This window comes from Adelges cooleyi, unplaced genomic scaffold (assembly GCF_023614345.1).
Source record: "Adelges cooleyi isolate 19-005CV unplaced genomic scaffold, UGA_ACOO_1.1 ACOO_flye_CR_arks_rails_tigmint_CR_PRNA_30, whole genome shotgun sequence".
Classification (NCBI taxonomy): Eukaryota; Metazoa; Arthropoda; class Insecta; order Hemiptera; family Adelgidae; genus Adelges; species Adelges cooleyi.
Genome location: NW_026095971.1, coordinates 14,543,322 through 14,564,528, shown reverse-complemented (window position 1 = coordinate 14,564,528; position 21,207 = coordinate 14,543,322). Strand labels below are relative to the sequence as shown.

Below are 21,207 nucleotides of genomic sequence, written 5' to 3'. Positions count from 1 at the left end.
TCATACCAAATACTTTTAAAACGTCTAATTCTTTCAGACATAGCAAAACTCAAGAAAGTGTTGATTAACATTTCTTTTTTTTTTTTTATGGAGTAACATTTATTTTATACATAAATAGTCATATACATATGTATGAGAACAAGAATATAATATAGTTTAGGTTAAATGTCTTGAGTAACAATTTGTATCTTTAAAAAAAAATGTATTTTATTGAATTTTGTTTTATAACAAAGATTTAGAGTAAAATATTTATGTTTTTAATAGAATAATTTATAAGTTAAGATAATTTTTTTTTCCTTAAATATCTAAAAATACACACAGATGAAGACATTTACGATAGTTATAATATATTATAATGTATATAATGGATTACTATAAAAATAGCAACATAATTATCGCATACGAGTTAAATTTGTTTGAAATTGCTTTTAAGGAATATTTATTGTCTAAAGATACAGAGACCTTTCGTGTAAGCAAATGGTAACAAACTTTAAGTATATTTATATTAAATATCTAGTATACTAGTATGAAGAAGAAATAGGTACCTAATATATCTTAAAGCCAATAGGAAATAAAGACAAACGAATGTACTAAAAAATGTTACAAATAATTTAAGAAACCGTTTAAAATTCTAAGCGCAAAATGTAACCTGTAGGTAAAAACTCGAAGTCATAACTCGTGTGTAAAAGGTTAAATATAGAAAGGAGATATGCCAATTACAGAATTTGCTCACCCACAACACTCCAATAACAATACATTTTTTTTTATCGACTACACAAACAATTTTGAATTTAAAAACAAAATTTCGAGTTTATTTTATAATATTTAATTATAATTATATAACACTTGGGCAAGCTCACGAAAAACGTATGTTTGTTGTCTTTCCACTACTATTATTATTAGTAACAATGTCCATACAACGAAAACGGAACTTATAATTTAAAAATAATGAAAATAGTATGTAGATATAGTGTTATAAATAGATTTAAGTTTTCTCTATGAAGGTTTTTTTTTTAAGTTAAGGTTAAATTTAGTATTAAATCATATATATGTATAAACGACTGTTTGAAAAAAAACATTTATAGAGAGAACTATGGCAATGGAACGACGACTTGTACGTATGTGACCGGGAAGTATCCAGTGCGGCCGTTTGTGCTGCCTTCGAACCAATTCTCGTCCACCCTGTTTAACAGTATAATCGTTTCGCCTTCCTGTAATGAAAAAACAGATACATCAATTTGTATGTATTGTATTATTAAATTGGTCGATTTTGTTTTAAAATTTAAAGTTAAGTTATACAATTATAATGTATATATTGTTCCACAAGGCATGACTCAACTTTATAATGGTTTTAATTGAATTTTTTTTTTACAAGAGCAAAATCAGTTAATTTATTGGAATATTATACAATTCAATCAAAATGTGTTGTAGTTATAACAAATAATTTTAATTATGACTCGAAAATGTTACCAACTCATGAAAACGCTAAAAGTTTGGGCGGAACTTTTCCTCGATAAATAACTAACTATACCTTTTTATTATCATTTCATTTTTCTGTAAGAACACTTGGAGGCATGATAATTAATTTAATATAAGTTTACAGTATAAAAAAACGTCATAAAGGCTGACATTTATATTTGGGCATAATTAAATAATTCTGAAAAAATATAAAAATGTTGTCCGACTCATAATTTAAAAAGTAAAAATATAAAGAGAATTTTTTTTCAACAAAATCTTAGGAGTGAATAATTAATCAGAATAGTAAAAATTAGGTACTACTATTTTACATGTTTGCATTAAAAAAAAATTACGAAAGTTAACTTTTTGTTCGTAACTCTTAAGATAAGTGTTCTGGGTAACCACACCCTGACATATGATTATAATTTTGTAATAGGATGAGGTGATTTTATGCTAACCTTGAATCCGAGTTCTCCCGGATTTTCAGCCTCGAAATCATACAGAGCGGTACAGCAAGGCGAATTACGTGGTATTTGCCGTTGAACAGACTTGACTGGAGAAGACACTGGAGACGCTATATAAAAATACCAGACGAGTTAAACATACTTACATTTAGGCAGACAACACATAACACAAAATATTATGTTTTCAAAAAATTATCTATTACCGGCAACACGCGATACATACTATTTCTACAGTCTACTTTAACATGCTAAGCGAAATATCAAATACATCAGCGTGCAATCGGGTAATTCAATAAAATTCTCCCAATAAACATCGTTTATAGTTTGCAACAAATAATAACAAAATTACACCAATCGAACATCATATAAATGATCAGCTATAGAACGATATTTTAGTACGTTTGCACACATCCAAGTAACTACACTCTAAGCACGAGCAAAGTATACATTTTAATAGTTTTCAAAACGATAAATCCTAAATGGCACGTAATGCATGATTATATTAGTGGAGTTAACGGTTAATACAAAATTATTTTTAGTAAAAAAAAAAATGCAGTTGTTCGTGAATAAACCCTTTGGAAACATCTCTGCCGTCGACGTTCACATAAATAGTGACAGGAATTTTACAAATTTCACTTTGGTGTACTTTTTTTTCTCATTCTTTGCGAACGAGAAAAAAGGCAAATCATGTCAGTCTATATAAAGATCCGATCGAAATTCGAATCGACATGCGTCTACGCGTTTCTAGTGGTTTTAATTTTCTTGTAGGCAACTATTAAAGGAATCCCGCGGTATATCAACAACCGGACAAGCCCAATTTATTGTCCTGATTAATTTAACGCCGTTTCAATTCTAAGCTGGTATTAGTCGTTGTCATCCAGTGTTTGTTCGATTGGACACACACACGCCCGGTTGTTGATCTGATAGCTTGTCATCGTTCAAAGTTTATTTTGACGATTTATTCTGAGTTTATACTAAAATATTACATTTTTTCATCTATTAAAATAAAATAAAATCGGCAAAGCAACTACATATATTATATTAAATTATCATACAAAAAAATATAAATATATTATTAGTACTTTTACTAACTACTATGTTCTTTAAAAACATTCTTACAATTCATATTAAATCGAATACTTCATGTCTAACATAAATGTCGAAACTGTGAGAAATCAAATTAAACTGACGCAATCGGCCCACTTTATTTCAGAATTGGACAAATAAAAATTTAGTTACAAAGTGGCTGATATAAGTCTCGACATGGAGCCACCCCCTCTAAGAAGTCTACACCACTGTCTAATATGGCCAACATACATGCATTTTCTTAGCTTCGCATCGAAGTTAATACTATAAATTTAACTATTTAACAACGATCCCTTACGATTAAATGAGAAACAAATATATAATTGTATACAGGCTTATCCATTTAACATAAGACACTCGTTTTCTTGACTGGTACAGACAATAGTTTACAATTATTATGGTGTAAACGAGAGTTGGCAAAACAAAACCAACCCAAATCAAAGCAAAAAAAATCCAACTAGGTGTTTTAGCTTAAGCTTAGTAAATGTTTGGTATTTACCCAAAAATATGGATTTTACTAGGTTTATGCATGTCCGAAAAAACTTAACTGGGTCGGCTTTTATTTTATAAATCCGAGTTACGGCCAACTCTGATGTAAACGACAATGTAGATATGTAATATGAATGCAAAGCGGTATATATTATATAATATTCACAAAATAAAAGCGGCAACTACAGTTTAGTTACTAAAAAACAATTAGTAAATCTAAAATGCCCAAAACAACAATAGGTACCATTGTGATGTGGCTGTTGATGCTGGTTATCGTGATGGTTCGATCCCGAGGTGAAATCCGACTTCGAGTGCGTCGGGGACGAAGCTCGCGAACTACCTAATACGGTATATTGATTTCAGTACAATGTATTATGTAAAAAGCAATTTATGTTAGTTGAAAACAACAGCTATAGCTTAAGTATAATAATAATATAGACTCGTATGTGTGGAATACGGACTAGAAAGATAAAGATTTTGCAAAGTGTGTAAATGACCATTGGATGTGTTGTACATGAAATGAAAATACATATTTTATCGACTAAAACTACTGGAAATTACCGAAAGCCTTTTCATACCTAACTTTTTAAAAACAATTAATTGTCTGAGAACAATGTTGGTGGAACCCTAATTCAGCAAGGCGATTCTCCTTCTCAATAAACAATCATTGTTCAATGGAAGCCGGTGAATCGTTAAGCCTGACTTTAAATACTCAGAATTTAAATTGTTTTTAATTTGATTTTTTCTCCTTGTTTAAGTCCAGCTAACGTTTGGTAAGTATCGAAAAATATATAAAAAATAAGTATATCATAGGTACAATAATACGTTTGGGGGTTAATTATATTTATACAACTAAAATGGTCGGGTATAAACTTTAATTATATGTAATCGATTAGGTTAATTAAAGCTATTGAACAACAAAATACGAATGTTAGTTAAATCCCAAAAAAACTGTTCTACACGCGATCATTTAGTTTACAGTTTGTGTTTATATTTTTATTTTACCTTTGACGTGTGCGAGTCGTGGTTCCATCAACTCATACTCGTCTGAAACGAAATCGTTAAGTGTAGGTAAAAAAAAATGTACTCCGTTTGCAAATACTAAGTAGCAAATACCGCCCACGGGGCAAACGGTACATATTATTCCAACTAACAACATCCAGCATAAGACACTTTATTTATTTTTTTAACAGAGTAACCGTGCTAGGTTACAGGACAAACATGATTTAGCGGCACAGCATAATAATAATAATATGTATTATTATTATTATTTTGATCTGGGTTCGACATTATAGTTCCAAGAGTTGACCACTTAGTACTTACCGTTGATGTCGTCTGAGATCACGTCCACCGGGTGCAGGTCGTTAAGGGTTTTGGGCACAAATTCTAATTTCGGCCGACTGGCTGCCTGGTCACGCCTGTAAAAAGTATAAATCACACACACACACGATGATGTCACGACAACAGTGTAGTTGTTTTTTATCTTTGACTGTCGCACTACTCACTTTTCCTGGATTTCCATAAAGGCTAATTTCAAAATTTCAGAACACTGTTGATGGTACTCGAGTAGAGATTCGGCGAAAGTAGTCAACTGCGAGATTTGTTCCACCTGAGGAGTGAGTGTAAAATCCGTGTATTAAATTCGTTAACATTATGCACTTTTTAAAGGAACGCCTAACACTTTGGGTCTAAAAAGGCTTACGTTTATAGGGTTTTAGGCAAGGGAGCAATAGTTTTAACGTTGAAGTTTAGACCACGGACACGTGTGAGGATGTAGAGTGCAGACATTTTAGACCCAAAGCGCAGACAGTGGCAATACTAACGTCGTTGTCGAGCAAGTTGAACATTCCTATCTGAGCGCTATGCAAAGACTCGGCAAATTTTTCCTCGGCCTGTTTTAGTTCTTCGTCACTCACGTGTGAACCTATAAAAAATAAATGGTACAAACCATTAGAACGCCCAAGAATCTGGCGTATCCGGAGGCACTCTGTACCTACGGTTTTCACTTTGATTGGCGCCCACAATGTATACGAATAAATAACCCAACAAAATTTAAGGATCTACTTGAGATCTTCGGATAATCATTTCCATATTTTTTATTTTGATACGTCATTTTTATACCCCACCCCCGCCCACTGACCAGGGGTGGGCAGTATTCTAATGATTTTAATTAAATTACTTAAATAATGACTCGTACATTTCCTAAACTTTTTTTCTGAATTCGAATCTGGTCTCAATACTTTTTCCCGAGCGTCTGTTTTTTTTGAAATCATCTCTAATGTTGTAAAAACTTATTAAAATAAAAATCAGAATTTTCAAGTGTTCTTTTGCGTTTGGCTACAAACAAAATTTGAATTCATAAATACTTGTAATTCGGTTACGTAATTTGTTATTAAATAAATTTTAGTAATTTTCCCACCTCCGTCATTAATCCACAGTTAGGAATATGAAATTATGAGTTTACCTTTAGCTTGTTTTCTTCGCTTGCAATCGTAGTCCAATCTCCTTCCTTGCAACTTCTTTCTGTGATGCTGAACGCGTAAATAAGTAAATAAAAAACAAATCAATACAGGGTTTGGTTAGCGGTGTTTTAGCCGATAATTACCATAACTTCTTTTAAGTCTTTTGTCTGTAAGTGATGTAGAGGCTCGAGGAAGTTCTGTTTGGTGTTGTCGTCCAAGGCGTATTTGACGTCGGCCATTTGCTTGAGCGCCTCGCCCATTTCCTGTAACGCTTGACCGAACAGGCTGTCGTCGCCGAGTTTCTTGCCGTATAAGAGCAGGCAGTCACCGAGCGTACCTTCGGCTTGCGGATACGTGGACGCTTTGGCCTGTCCGCTCAGTTTTGATATTCCCTTAACGGCAGCCATCTTGGCCCTGGCAGTGGGGTTGGGCTGTAAGAATTCTTTGGTTTTCAGCTGTAGTTCTTCGACCAGTTCGTAGGTAACGTCGGTTTTCTAAATCATAACACACTTATTATACAAGTACACGCGATCGATATGAGCGTAGATAACTCCACTCACCCTTTCCATGTCCACGAAATCGACATCGAGTTTGGTACCTTCGACTCCGCCGATTTTCTCAGTCATGTACTGAAAACAAAGCAAATAATAAAGTTATTACGTTTATTGTTGCAGAGACCTTTTTCAAAGTTTCAATGCGCAATAAATCGTACGTGTAGGCGGCGGTAAACAAATATACATAATCGATACCGCGAGATAAAACGCGTTTGTGTTTTCTTGTTTGCTTTTAAAAAGACAGAAAATACACAGGGGCTTTAAGTTAAGTAATAATTTCTTGAAATAACGACGAGTCCGTTGACTTACCGTTTTAACCCAAGTGGATATACAACAGCAAAGACATAATATGGTAGGTTTAAGAGTACCCGAGAAGCGATTATTTTGTTCTTAACTAGCACACCGCCGTTTTCGGCGAATCACTAATGTTGGGCGCGTTTAACAATATTTTCTTGCTTAACTTAAAATATGTATTATGTAAAATTAAAAAAATTAAAAATCTCGGTAAAAAAAATCCAGGTGTCTACAGAGAATTGTGTGAACGGACAATTAATATCCCTGTAAAATTTGAGCCATAATTTGTGTACAAAAACAGCTATTACACTACAATTAATACTATTCGACGAAATATGATTAGACTTTAGAGTTTAGATCAGTCAAAAAATGATATCAGCCTACTAGCCTTTACTAGCCTACTAACCTCAACTAGCCTTTAATATAAGGTTAGTTTTCAAAATTATAGTAATATTTTAATTATAAGTATAATAACATTTATGTATTCGTTTTTTTTTTAACTACGCGTATTCAGTAAACGAACTAAAACTTTTGTAAAAAAACACGTGTATTTGTAAACACACACGTATATACAGTAAATACAAGCACAAAATCATAGACACTAGGCTCTAATCTTAATACCCAACGCGAGTGGTCATTAAGATTGTATGACTGTGCTACATCGTCGTTTTATATGTATGTATTACAATTTATATTTAGTTCAAAACAGTTGTGAGTACACAGAGCCGTGTTTAACGGGGCGCAAGGGAGGCAATTGTCTTAGGCGGCAAATTTTATGGTGTTTGGGGGAGGGGACAATTTTTTGGGAACCAACAGGTGCAAAAAAAAAGGTATATAAAAAAGGTTTTGATAATTTTTTTACTGTTACAAATTTTGAGAATATATATGATTATATTATACCAATTTATATTTTAAACATTAACCCATGTAAATATGTACTACTAATATTAAATAATAATTTATTTTACATAAATTAGAGACGAATACGGAATTAATGGATAATGGGCAAAAAGTGTAGATGAACCAGAAAAGTGTTTTAAGGAGATCTTTATCTAACAAAAAAGGTGATATATCTTTTAATTTTAAATATTGAACACGAATTATTACTTAAATCTATTAATTGGTCAGATATTATACAAACAATTTCCGTTTAAAATCAAGGTAATAGAGCATGTAAAAAATGAATGTTAGCTTTAAATTGAATGGTATTTAATTGCGCCCATTGTTGAAGAAAAAAAACAGTTTTTAGTGGCGGCAAATTTATTTTTCCTAGGGGCGGCAATACAGTTTAATTCGGCACTGATGGTACGTACGTACAATAATCGAACTAATAATGCGAACGTGCACACATATTATTCGTGTCGTACTTTAATTTTTCATGCAGTCTTAACTCGATCGAGGGGGACGTGGTCGATGAGTGCTAACAGATAAAGATCGTACAACCGCCGTCCCCCTCACAGTCTTACCCTCGTGCTCCGGTCCCCCTTCGCCGCGGCCTCGCGATCCGCTATTATAGCCCCAACGGCTGGCGACGGCAGCCGGTATACAGCAGAGCGAACGGGCAGAGCTTTGTTGATCAATAAAGTTCTCTCGCGACGCTTGCATACACACGCACAAGCACCGTAACACACACTACCACCACAAGCAACGCTCTCTTGGCCTAATTTTTGACTCGACAACCACTCCTTCCGCCCCTTTGTAAGTACAAAATGCGGCAGGGAAATAAAAAAAAATATATATCTCGGTGAGCCTTCAGTGCGTCATATGTACCGTTTACCGTGTACGCTAGTCGATACACGTGGGCATTACGAAATCAAAAAAATTTAAAACTACCGCAAACGTTCAAAAAAAGAAATAGCGACTTTTTTTTCTTTATCAACACAAACGATATTTTATTCTGTCACTACGAGTAACGCGAACAGGAATCACAACACCTATTAAAACAGCAACTAGGTTTTTTTGGAACAACGAAACATGCCCGTTCCGTTGTGGCTTCGACACCGCGTGGACAGCATTCGTTAACTTTAAAATTGCATTAAGTTGATAATAAGTCGGCCAAAATAATGTGTTTGTCCCGTTTGAGACATATCCGTTAAGATCGGCTATCTCTTGTAAAGATGATATTTTTGTCAATAGAGATCAACTCTAAAATGGTCACGTGACAAAGTAGACACAGACAATGATGGCGTATATAAATTAGTGTACGACCTTATAAGGTTTCGATTACCACCATATTATTTTTGTACGCGGATTTTACATTTCGAACTGATTTCTTAGGCTAACTACAACGTGTACGTTTCAAAAACCGTATACGAATAAAAGGATTTCCGATCAATAATAATTTTATCCTTTATTAATTTTCGGTCAACTGAAAAAGTCTATACATGTACTTTTTACGTTTTCATATATTCCAGGAGACCACGATAATGATCTCTAGAATTTTTCTTTTTCTTTGAGAGAGACCAGGGCGTTACCTACTAAACGACGTTAGCGGTCCGAAAAAAAACAAACATAACTAATCGATCTACACGGGTTCCTTAAACGAAAAACAAAAACCATAATACGTACAGACGCATCGATATTGCATAAGTAAAACGCCGTCTTCAAACCAGTGGAATTGTTGAAAAATATATTATTAATGATCACAACGCTCGTTTCCCCGGAGACCTAGTTGGTAACATTTATTATGACAAATTGATAATCTGGTCATGGTGGTGTTGTCTTAAATCATGCCCAATATTTTACAGAATTATTCTCCCCTTCGATATAAATGATTTTAAAAACCCGAAGAGAATTTCGTTAAACGATAGGCGTTTACTCAGTATAAATATAAAAAACGAAAGCAACGATGATCGGCATTATGACATGAAATACAAATGAAAATTGAAAACACTTTTCTTGTACATCTACGACAAAAAATATAGAATAATAAATTTTATTTACCTGATTCGCTTTGTTTATTTGTTTTTTGAGCCCGGCGAACGCCATTTTGTAGATTCTTTGGGTATCGTCAGTTCGACCTCGGCTATCACCTGAAAACAAACAGAGAACCAAAAAAAGACAACGGGCGTTTAATTAATGTCATTACTGTTTTTTTTTTGGGGGGGAGGGGGCTATTAGGTACCGTTTACACAGTATTATAATTACTCGGCGCTTGCGGTTATATTGTAAACGCGGTCAGTTTGGGGAAATGCAGTGATGCCGATTCGAGTTTCTCCAATGGTGGGAAGAGGTTGTATTAAATTATATTAATTTGTTTTACCTTAGGCGGCGGCAAGCGGGGGGTTGAGAATTGCGTGCGCGTCTCGGGATTACGGTGACACTACAACGCGGCGTCGTCTTCTTTTAGCACTGATATTGCTCGCTCAAAGTTCGTAGGCTTTTTTTTTTAACATCGCTGGGCGCAAGCGCTCGGCCGGCGGCTGCCAACATCATTAACGGGCGCGCGCGCACACACTTCAGCCAACAACGCCTGTCGGATTTTCGGCTTTAATACATATTTGTGTGTGCGTGTATTTTTATTACATCAAACAATAATACCGTTAATATACTGAAGGCGATAAAATAAAGTTTGAAAAAGTACCCTGAAACAGCTCATTATGACGACAAAATCGCAAGCACATAAATATAAACCTATACAAGTGTAAATAAAACAGTAGTTACACTTGTAAAACAGTAGAAACGATCTTTTTCCTTTTTTTTGTTATGAATATAATTGTGTTACTCGCGTCGATACCGTAGCCCGTAGGGACGATTAAAAAAAGAACTTTTCCACCCTCGCATCCGCCTAATAGCGCGTCGTCGGCGATCGCCAATTTGCTATGGACTATAAATCGATACATTAGACTTTAGACATAGCACTTGTGTGCTTTAAGGTATCGATATAGTCTATCTGTGTCTAATTATTAACGATTCAATAGGAAGGGAGGGCTTTATTTTTTTTCAACCTACATTCAAAATGTCAACTATTATTGGGGTGTTAAAAATGATTAAAACATTTTAGCGTGTGCGCCAGGTCAGTGGTAGCTAAAAATGTATGTTATAACTGTTATAACCTATGATAAATCTGATAGCTTACAGAGTTTTAACTTGTAAAAAAAAAAAGTCTATAAAAAGCATATTTTTATAATATTTAGATTATACCGTTTGGAACAATAAAAACGTTTCGTTCCTAGGAAATTATTTAATACCGTTCTAAAAAACATTACTTAACTTTAAAGTGTTTTTATTGGCTTTTTTTTTAAAGTACAAACGGGGTTTGAAAATTATTAAATCCATGTTTGTTACAACTATTAAATTATATTATAACAATTTCAAATTATTTTTATATATTTTTTAATAATATATAAATTCTAAGAAAACATAATTTCGGAAAATATTTCTTTATTAGTTTACCATATTGTTATTTTGACAACAACAGACTACAAAAACCAATTTTTTAAAACTTAGAAATGTGACAAATAATCATCATAATATATTGATAAATATAATAATAAAGTCAATTAAAATAGGATGAGATTAGTAAGCCAATTAATATCTCTCTACACGACTACATCCACTTTGCGCACATTTACTTAAAAAACAATTTTTTTACGCACAAAATCATAACTTATTCGAGTAAAAAACTATGAATAATAGAAACCCTATTTTCAGGTAAATATAATTGCTTGCGCACATTTCCAGGTAGACATAATAATTAAGTATTAATTTAAATAATTAATGTGCTAAAACTTTAAAACATTACACATATTAAATTCATAAAAAAATTTTCTCCATCCTTTAATACGCTAAAGACTTTCTAATGTCATTAATTATAACGTCATGACATGAACAGGTGGGTTTAAAAATAGTGTTTTTTTTAATAATTACGCAGACACCTATCAATTAATAAATTCGAATAAAGGTTTTTAAAAGTACATTTAAAGGTCAAAGTGTAGTGTTCGTCACTACATTAACTTGGCAACTTTTTTTAATTCAGCGGAGGGGTAATAGAAAAATATATGGCTAACATTTATAATTAGCCATACAATTTTTAATAACATTTAAAACATAATTATAACTTATTTATAATAAAACACAAAATATAATTTTGAATAACTAGGTAATTAGAATATAGCCTCTACATCTAACTTGCTTGTAGCGTAAGATTGTATAGATTTAAGTTCAGGGGTTCTTGAACAATTTAAGTACAAAATTTGTATATATTTTGCCGGAAAACAGACATGGCGAAAACAGTCGAGTCATTTTGGAGGAAAACGGAAACCACCATGCAAAACTGATAACACCATAAATGAACAGCCAGAACAGTAAATCGAAAATATGTTTCGCTGAATGATTTGGGATTCCCGAGAAATATAGCTGTAGGAATATTATTAACGAATGACCTTACTATATTCCATCCAATACCTGGAACTCAATTAATTAATTATATTCTAAAAGAAAATATCTGGTCAAAAAATGTTCGCTTATCCTGCAATAATAGATTCTCACAAATTATTGAGTATAAGCATCCTACTATACATGCTTTTACAACAAACAGATTATCCAGTTGATAAACTGTATTATCATGATACAATTTAATAAATACTTACAAAGTAAAATATTTTAAAAGCCTCACAAACAATTTCCGTGGTTAAAAAATACTTGGTTCTCTGTTCAATTAAATTTAATAACAGTTGTAAAAAAACTAAAGTGATGTCAAAGATCAAAATATATATTCGTATAGTCTTTCGTAATAAGAAATAACATGAAATACAACAGCCAATGTCCTTCAACAATCTAAATTAATTAATGTGAAATTTATAAAAGAGCTAAATGCTATCTATAAATGTACCTATACAATCTTTTAATAATTACTAGAGCCTGAAAGTTCATGCATTTGCGTTGTTACTGAATGGTTTAATATCTAGATGTGCTACAAACTCTTAAAATGCATTCTATATAATCAATTCAAATTTTTTTATATTTTGCATTGTTACAAATAATCTATACATTTTTTTTTAATTAACAGCATATTTTTATTTTTTTTAATTTCGTTAATCTAAAAGTACCAACAAAATAATGTCAAAATGAAAGATGTTTTTTTTGAAAGTAGATAATTATGGTGTAACATAAATTAGTATTATCAGATAAATAAAAAAAAAGTTGACAGTTATTTTGTTCATAAAATTTGTTTCATTTGTGGGTTTTAAAAAAAAAAAATACTTCTTTAATTTTCTTTATTAAAAAATCTTAATAACTAAGAAAAAAATTAAATTAGTTTTAAATACAGTTTTTTTTTTAGAAAAAAAAATTATTGGGGTGTACTAATGTTATCATGCAAAAAAAACTATATGTTTATAATTAAACGGTATAATTTCAATACCAATAGTAATTATACATTTAATCTACTCTGGAGATTGGAGACATCCATAAGAATACATATTATTGAATAATCATGTTAAATCATAATCAAGGTTACCAAACATTTCATATTATGTAAATCCGACTCTTTAATAAAATAATGAAATCAAAGAAAAAACTAAAAAAGAGTGCTGACAATTAAGTACAATACTAACCATTTATACATAGTTATTAATTATACTCATAATAATAAATAAAAAATATAGTTTAAACTTTACATACCATTTTTTTTGTTTTTTTTTTTTGACAAATAAATAATAATATTTCATAGCAAAATTATTGTTTAATAATTTATACTTTTTAAAATTAATACCCATTTTATTTTAGTTTTTCCCCATTTTATTTCTTGAACAAACTACAACTATTAACCTTTTTTTTTTTTTTTTTTTTTTTTTTTCCACATGCACCCATAGAACACTGGGGGGGGACGCGCCCTGTGAGGAATTACTTCCCCCCAGACAACTATTAACCTATAGAAGTTTAATTTAACATTAGGAGGATTCTGTCAAAATCTGTATTTTGTGACACTATGACTGGAATATTAACATTTAACGGAACATCTGCTTGAAAATTGTTATGTATAGTCAGTACAAACATAAACATACAACTTAGTGTAACCAGTTGAAATGCACAATATAAAAAGCCTGCATCAATGTTAATCGTGAGTTTGACAAAACTATTAAAAATTTAGCGATTTCAAACCCTCAAAAGTGATTCATAGTTGATTTACACATTTATTTCATATGTTTATATTGTTCACTACTAAGCTGTAGATAAATTACTTTAAATACGTTATCATTAGGACTTCAAAACATGATCAAATCTAACATAAATATTTCAAAATAATCAAATGGAAAATATTGGTACTTACAATCAATGTACTTAAAAATGAATACTGAGTCAATGAGTGCGTGCAAACATAACTTAACGCATAAACATACTGAAAAATGATTGTAAAATCAAATAGTTGTTTAAAACCACGAATTAAATCTACAAAATTTAAATAAAATTTGAACACTAGATCAAGTCTTGAAAGAATGAGAATCTCTTGTAACTCTAACTTGTAAATTTTAATTATGAAAATATTGAAAAACTGCAATATTGATAACCGGGACACCTCGGCCAACCGTCTACAGCTGATAAGTACACTGATACCACATCAGTGCTACCAACAACTAAAAACTAAATATCGGTAACCGAATTTTAACCGCGCTCGCATGATACAGCTTATACAGATTACCGCCATTCGAGATTTCAAAAAATTAATTTGTTGAAATTGATGCTTTTAGATTATATCAAATTCGTTTGTAAGTACAAATTCATTGTAAGTATTTTTTACAATATATTTTGTTAAAACACACATTTTCTACCGCCAAAAATTACATATTGATGAACAATAGTCACTTGAAGCGAAGCCCAATTTTTTACTCATAAGCATATTGGAAGTTACAATAAGATTGAAGAACGCATTATCGAAATTTAAATTACTGATTAATTTACTAGTTTTATCTACTAATGACATCGGCCGATCACTAATATAATAAAACAGCAATGGTAATCATACAGCTAATGTAGCTGATCATCAGACAAGATGCCAAATTCATTTCAATTTTGGAAAGTACATAAGTCTATGCAGTTATATTAGGATGTCTGGATTAAAGAAATATGTTTATTTTAATGGCCAACCATTTTTACTACACTTGCACAATTTGTTTACAGTTCCTAAACACTACAAGAATTTACTGCAATTTATCGCAATCAAACAAACATTGGTTAGGTTAGGTCTCTAGGAATAATGTCCACCAAGTATAGGCCACTAATATCATAAATGTTAATTTGTGGGTCAAACGCAAATCACCACTCCCTTTCAAAAACTAAAATGACGCCACTGGCTCTAAATATATTTGACAGAGAAAAAATGAATATAATAACATATAATTATCTCGAATAAATAGGTTGGTGTTCAGTAATACCATTGATTATAAATATTTATAATCAGTGGTTATACACATAAAAAATAACTCTTTAAACAATTACTTATGACATAAGAGTGTAACTGTATGATATTTGGGAGTAGGAATATAATATTCTAGATAAGGGTATTTTTTTTACTTAAAGTATATTTTTATACAATCAACATTTCAATATTGAAATACAAACATTCTTATTTTAAAAAAAAACAAAACAAAATGTATAGCTCATTAATCCTGTATAATTACACATAAAAGCAGAATTCTACAAAAACATTTCATTGAAGATTATTACAAACTAATTATCTCTATTATATTTTACTTATAATACTGGAATGTCAAAAACTATTAAATTAAAAAAATCCCTTTATAAACAACACATAAAATACATGGTAAAAAGTATAACAAATTAAAATTAAAAAAAAAAAATTGTACCTTAATATTTTTGAGAAAATAAAAAAAAAATCTAAGTATATCAAAAATGATTTTGTTATTTATCTTAGATATGTATCAGATTTTAAAGCAATAAAAATAAAATACTGTTAGTATGAATTATTTCCAAAATAATAACATCGTTTAATATAATATATATACATGAATAGAATATGTTCTATTATTTTTTTATTATTATTTAGTTAATTTTATATAAATTATTAAATTTTACAAGTTACAAGTATATCAAAATAATTTGTCTTCTTATGAACAAACCTTAAAGGGACTAACAGACTACAGATCAAGTTTAGGAATTACACCATCAATTTTTATTTTAATTGTAATAATATAATACAAAAAATAATTTATCGTGATAATATCAAAATAACTGAAGTGTAACTAGTTTTAAAGTCTCTTTCTTTATAATATAAAAATTATAATAAACAATAACTAGGTTCCAAATACCAGTGTTTAACTATTAATAATATATATATATATATATATATATATATATATATATATATATATATATATATATATAAATGGTATATTCACAATAAATTCACAGTCAAAAAAAAGCATTATATCTAAAATTTTGTCTAGAATATATATAACTATACAAGCTTACGCATTAAGTTATACATATGATACATAATAATAATGAGTAAAGGATGCATAATATTAAATAAGATTTTTTTGATGAAATGTGCATATATTGTTAGTGCAAATATATTTAAAGTAGCACAAAATATGTTTGTCTATCAAACTAAAGTATACTACTAATCTAAAAAAAAATTGTATTTTTCTTATTTTGTGTTCTGATGAAGGTCACGTCAATGGTTCCCTCGTAGTGTTTGGCAACATAAGACATAGCAGTCCGCCTCCTGAAAATTAAAAATATGTATTTAATAATGATAATAACAACAATCAGTGGCGTAGCCCCACTTTTCTGAGTACATGTGTATACTCCTGAGACTACGACAACACTACTGTTGGTGATTGAGAGCTTAGATACTAGGCAGTGCATCACTTTCAATCAACAATAAAAAAAAATGTTTTTTATATAACAAACCAATAAGGAGCACTGCTACAATGTATGTAGGCAACGGACAATAAAGATCCAATAACGTGGCAATTACTATGTTGCCAATAATACCTCCAAGGCGAGCAGCTACCATAGATATGGCCATTCCTGTAGCTCTATAATTAACATATATATTTTTTTAAATGATTTTTACTTGTTAAAACATAAAATATATACAATTACGTCTTATAAAAAAACAAATTTCAAAAATGCTCACCTTAAATTTGTTGGGAAAATTTCTGTAATTAAACAATCTAATGCAGCGTTACCACAGCTAATGACACTACTAAATATAGCGGATATAATTAGGTTTTGCCGTTTATTTGTGACAAATGACATGCCGACCGCACAAATACCAGATGCCATTGTGCTGAACACTTCCCATTTAAATATACAAATTTAATAACATTATTAAAATTACAACAAATGGAAGGGTTATTATTTCATAACAGGTGAAAATGATCACCTAAAAAGAATTTTCTGCCCAACGTGTCCATTCCCAATACTGCAAGAATATTACTGGGTATAGCAGCTGCTACTGTAATAAATGATTCGAGAAACACACCGCTTTCAATTTTATCTGAACACAACTCAACATGTGAATGTGACCCGCTTTGTACGACAAAATCTGTCACCTAGAGTATCATGTTAAGTTAATACATTTTGATTTTCGTTTTATAACTATCATTTTATTACCTGACAAACAAGTGCGTTTTCGCTACCGTTATGAGCACGGGCAAACTCATCGAATCTATGAAATAGCTCTGGAAACCACATCATGAGACCATAATAGCTTGAAAAAAAATAAATTTCTATTATAAATATATTAGGCTAAAAATAAATTGCACACATACCCAATATGAAAGCTAAGGTTTATTACTATCGATATCCAGGTGTACTGTAATATGGGAGGCATAAATATCATCTTTGTGTTTTGAGCTACTTCATTTGTCATACTTTTAAAAGACTTCTTTTTTATACAATCTTGCTCTAAACTATTCCCTTTAGTTATTAAAGTTTTCACCTAAAAACCACAAAATATATTAAACTATTAAGGGCAAACATGCAAGCTTAAAAAACCAGACCTGGGAATTATTTAAATACATTTTTATTGAAATACAAATTCAAATAATAAATAATATTTCAATAATGAACTCAACAATTTTTTTATTTAAATATGAATGGAAATAAAGTCAAATAAAAATGTATTACAATACAATTTTTTTTGGTTTTTTACTTAAGAAATAAATTATTTGAAAATCATTATTTACCTAAATAAAAATTTCTCAAGTCTAAAAAAAACTTACTGGGTACATTTCTGGGTCATTTCCAGTATTGACGGCGTAGATCTTTTTGAATACTTCCAATGCTTCTGCATGGTTGTTCCGTGTCAGTAAAAATTTTGGACTCTCCGGCAAGAATAATAGAAACACAGCAACAAGCACACTCGGAATGGAACAAATAGCCAAAAATATTCTCCAAGAATTGTACAAAAACATTGGAGATCTTATTCCAATGTCTTGCGGTATAATTATCCAAGCCAAACCTAGATATTACAAATCACATTAGGTCTAAGCAAAATAATCTTAACAGTAGTGTCAATTGGCTTACTAGCAACAAATAAATTGCCAAGTGTCCAAAATGCTGCCATTGAACTCAACATGGAGCCACGTTTGTACTTTGGTTGAAATTCGGCAAAATATGACCATATAACTGGACCACTACCTCCCAACCTGTCGTGCACAAGTTAAACGACATGGCGAAAATTAGCATGTCAGATCAGAAATGCATAAAATACTTACGCCGCTCCGTTTAAAAATCTAAAGAACATAAAGACGCCATATGACTGGGCAAATGTGGACGCCACTATGCACAAGGCATTCATAAAACTAATGACAATTAGGACTTTACGACGGCCCAGTGCATCTGCTAGGGAGCCCCATATGTAGGCTCCAGCCATCATACCTAATACGAATTATTTTTTTAATAATTTTTACCAGTCTTATTGTGTTTCATTAGATTATGTCAATTTTTTATGCAAACCTATAAAAATAATCGAATTTAGCCATCCTTTGGAAGACGTGTTCAGCTGAAGGTCACACTGTGCGGACGGCAAAATAAATGACATGCATATGACGTCCATTTCTTCACTGGTGCTGACAAAACCACACACGACCAAAAGCAAATAATGAAATTTTCCATAGCCTAAAAATACGAATATTTTAATAATGTTAAGTCGTAAAGTAATGTCGAATTACCAGTAAGTTCAATTGCATGCTCGAAGTCTGCAACTTCTTTGCTTTGGAATGAACCATTTTCAATAGCATCCAATTTTTTATCGATTTGGTCTATCGTTCCGCCTATAGGAACAAATCATATAGTTTAATATCATTACCTACATATGAGGCGCCTAGTTTCAAAACCAGCTATACAATTTTTGAAAATTTTCACAAAACAACAAATAGTTTCTTTAGATAGAACCAACCAAAATTTTCAAAAAAACACAGCTAGAATTAGTTATATTCTTTATTTGATATTCAAATAACAGTTTTACATAACATGTAATACATTATGGTCACTTAAAAAACAAACACGTTGTCAAAATGTCTTAGGGATGGTTTTGAAACAAGATGCCTCATATACTCTAACAACCAATTAAGTATTCACTACTCAAATGAAATTTTAAATACCTTTAGTTTTAAGGTCAATGGATTCTTGATTCTTTACTCTGCCATTGTTAAATTTTATATCTGTAACGGATAAAAAACACAATAAATACATGTTCTGCATAAAAAATAAACAGCATTATTATGCATTAGAGTTTAAATTATGTTCTACAATGGGAACTCATATGGTTTTACTTATAATAATGCAATTACATTATTTTTTGGAGCACTTTAGTTTTGTAGTATTCAAAAAAATGAAAATTTAGATTAAAAGCTAGTGGGCCGTAATATACCCAATGGCATATTACATTTTCAATGCCATTTTTTACAATCGTCATTTTACGAATACTTAATGAGGATTTCCAAAAAACATAATTTGAATGGTAATATTTAGTGCAACGTCTAAAAATGTAGTACATGAATATTGTGAATATTCCGCAATATTTATAATTATAAATAATCTTTACAAAAATGAGCCTTTAACTATAAATTGTGACCGTCCATAGTAAAAGGTATCTTATCTTTTATTTTTCAAAATCAGGATTTTTGAATTTTGTTAAAGTCTGTGTCTTGATCACAATGATATCTCGATCTGTTCAAAAGTTATGAAGTTTTTAAGTTGGAACTCCCTAGTAAGTTACCTAGTTAGTACAAAGTTAGTTTTGGCTCTACTGAACAATTTGCTTCGGGAAGGGTACCTTTCCCATGGATGATCACAATTATACTTCGTCAATAAACACTTTTTCTATCTGTGTTTGTTTTATTATTTTCTATCGCCTTATTTAAGAAAATGTTTAAGAAAGTAGTGAAAAACGCCAATGTTTCTTGTAATTAATATTTTGTAATTATATTATTAAAATATTGAAAATGATTAAACTTATGTCTATTTCTAGATATTTGAATAACATTTTGTAAATAATATTCGTAGGATTTTAAATTGCTGGCTAAAATAATATTATAAAATATTTAAAAATGTTAAAAATATTCGCGATAACATTATGAAAACATTTTATTATTCTGCTGACTAGAATTTTATCTCAAGTAAAATTGTATATGCTATTTTAGCTCTCACCGCTTCATTTGTGGGATTACAAGTAAAAAACGTTGCCTAATGAAAATGTGATTTACTACGTTGTCTACAAATAAAAAACGGTCAGCAAAATTAAGGCTACTGGGTTTGGTAGGTGGTCAATGTGTTGTTTCTAAAAAAAATTATTCTGTTATTATAGCTACTTTATTTTAACGTTAATTATAGATTTTTCAACGGAAATATTTTTTTGTTGTGATTAAACGCTTTAAAATTTAATATGACCTTGGAAAGTTCTCATTTACAAAAAATAACTTCTCCAAATACACCACTGTGCTCCATTACCTTTTCTTTGCGAGTAGAATAATAATGATATATTTTAAAAAATCGAGGCGAATGAAACCAAAAATATGACGTTCAAAACTTAAAAGACGATCGCGACAATTAACTTTTTCAAATTATTTTATTTCAAATGGGTATTTAGCCTACTACGTTTCAGTAGCGTACTGGTAGAATTTTTATGATCTAAAATTTTTTTTTAAAAATGACGGACACGCCAACCGCGTCGTATATATAAATGCCGCATATAAACGAATAAAATAGTTATAAAATAACCATGGAGTCGGGAACATTTTCTATTGACTACACAATATTATGTGTAGGTACACCTATAAACCATAACGCTAAGTGTTTGCTGTTTACTTTTTAATGGAATAATTCCAATCGTAATTATGTGTGTAACAGTATAATGCAAGGTTAGTCACACGATTGTCGAGTCGCAGTAGTCGTTTTATTTAGTACTATTATTTATCTACTTAA

The 21,207-nt window shown here is 30.8% G+C and overlaps 3 protein-coding genes across 16 annotated transcripts in view; 1 reads left to right on the top strand and 2 right to left on the bottom strand.

The window, feature by feature from the left end:
* The window catches only part of LOC126837928 (60S ribosomal protein L17), a 309,752-nt gene that overhangs the window by 234,744 nt on the left and 53,801 nt on the right, over positions 1-21,207 (top strand). The gene's annotated exons all lie outside the window — the stretch shown is intronic.
* Positions 1,001-14,294, bottom strand: LOC126837922 (endophilin-A). 5 transcript variants are annotated; one of them, XM_050571919.1, is made up of 12 exons: positions 14,081-14,294; positions 9,751-9,839; positions 6,520-6,588; positions 6,103-6,453; positions 5,962-6,028; positions 5,321-5,421; positions 5,003-5,106; positions 4,821-4,915; positions 4,503-4,544; positions 3,742-3,837; positions 1,917-2,032; positions 1,001-1,211 (listed from the first exon to the last, which is right to left on the bottom strand). In XM_050571919.1, exons 2-12 carry the CDS (start codon positions 9,793-9,795, stop codon positions 1,092-1,094), a joined length of 1,206 nt encoding a protein of 401 aa, XP_050427876.1. In that variant the 5' UTR covers positions 9,796-9,839; positions 14,081-14,294; the 3' UTR covers positions 1,001-1,091. The 5 variants fall into 5 exon arrangements, with proteins under 5 accessions (XP_050427876.1, XP_050427877.1, XP_050427879.1 ...); XM_050571920.1 differs by lacking the exon at positions 14,081-14,294 and adding an exon at positions 10,070-10,196; XM_050571922.1 differs by lacking the exon at positions 3,742-3,837.
* LOC126837919 (synaptic vesicle glycoprotein 2B) overlaps positions 16,166-21,207 on the bottom strand; it is a 46,800-nt gene continuing 41,758 nt past the window's right edge. For all 6 annotated transcript variants that reach the window (XM_050571907.1, XM_050571910.1, XM_050571906.1 and 3 more), the window contains 12 exons: positions 19,386-19,445; positions 18,954-19,055; positions 18,739-18,900; positions 18,498-18,660; positions 18,307-18,428; positions 18,003-18,241; positions 17,550-17,719; positions 17,392-17,488; positions 17,162-17,330; positions 16,913-17,072; positions 16,684-16,811; positions 16,166-16,495 (listed from right to left, as the gene is read on the bottom strand). In XM_050571907.1, coding sequence (XP_050427864.1) covers positions 16,440-16,495; positions 16,684-16,811; positions 16,913-17,072; positions 17,162-17,330; positions 17,392-17,488; positions 17,550-17,719; positions 18,003-18,241; positions 18,307-18,428; positions 18,498-18,660; positions 18,739-18,900; positions 18,954-19,055; positions 19,386-19,445 — 1,628 coding nt within the window. In that variant the 3' untranslated portion in view covers positions 16,166-16,439. The remainder of the gene's footprint in view (positions 16,496-16,683; positions 16,812-16,912; positions 17,073-17,161; positions 17,331-17,391; positions 17,489-17,549; positions 17,720-18,002; positions 18,242-18,306; positions 18,429-18,497; positions 18,661-18,738; positions 18,901-18,953; positions 19,056-19,385; positions 19,446-21,207) is intronic.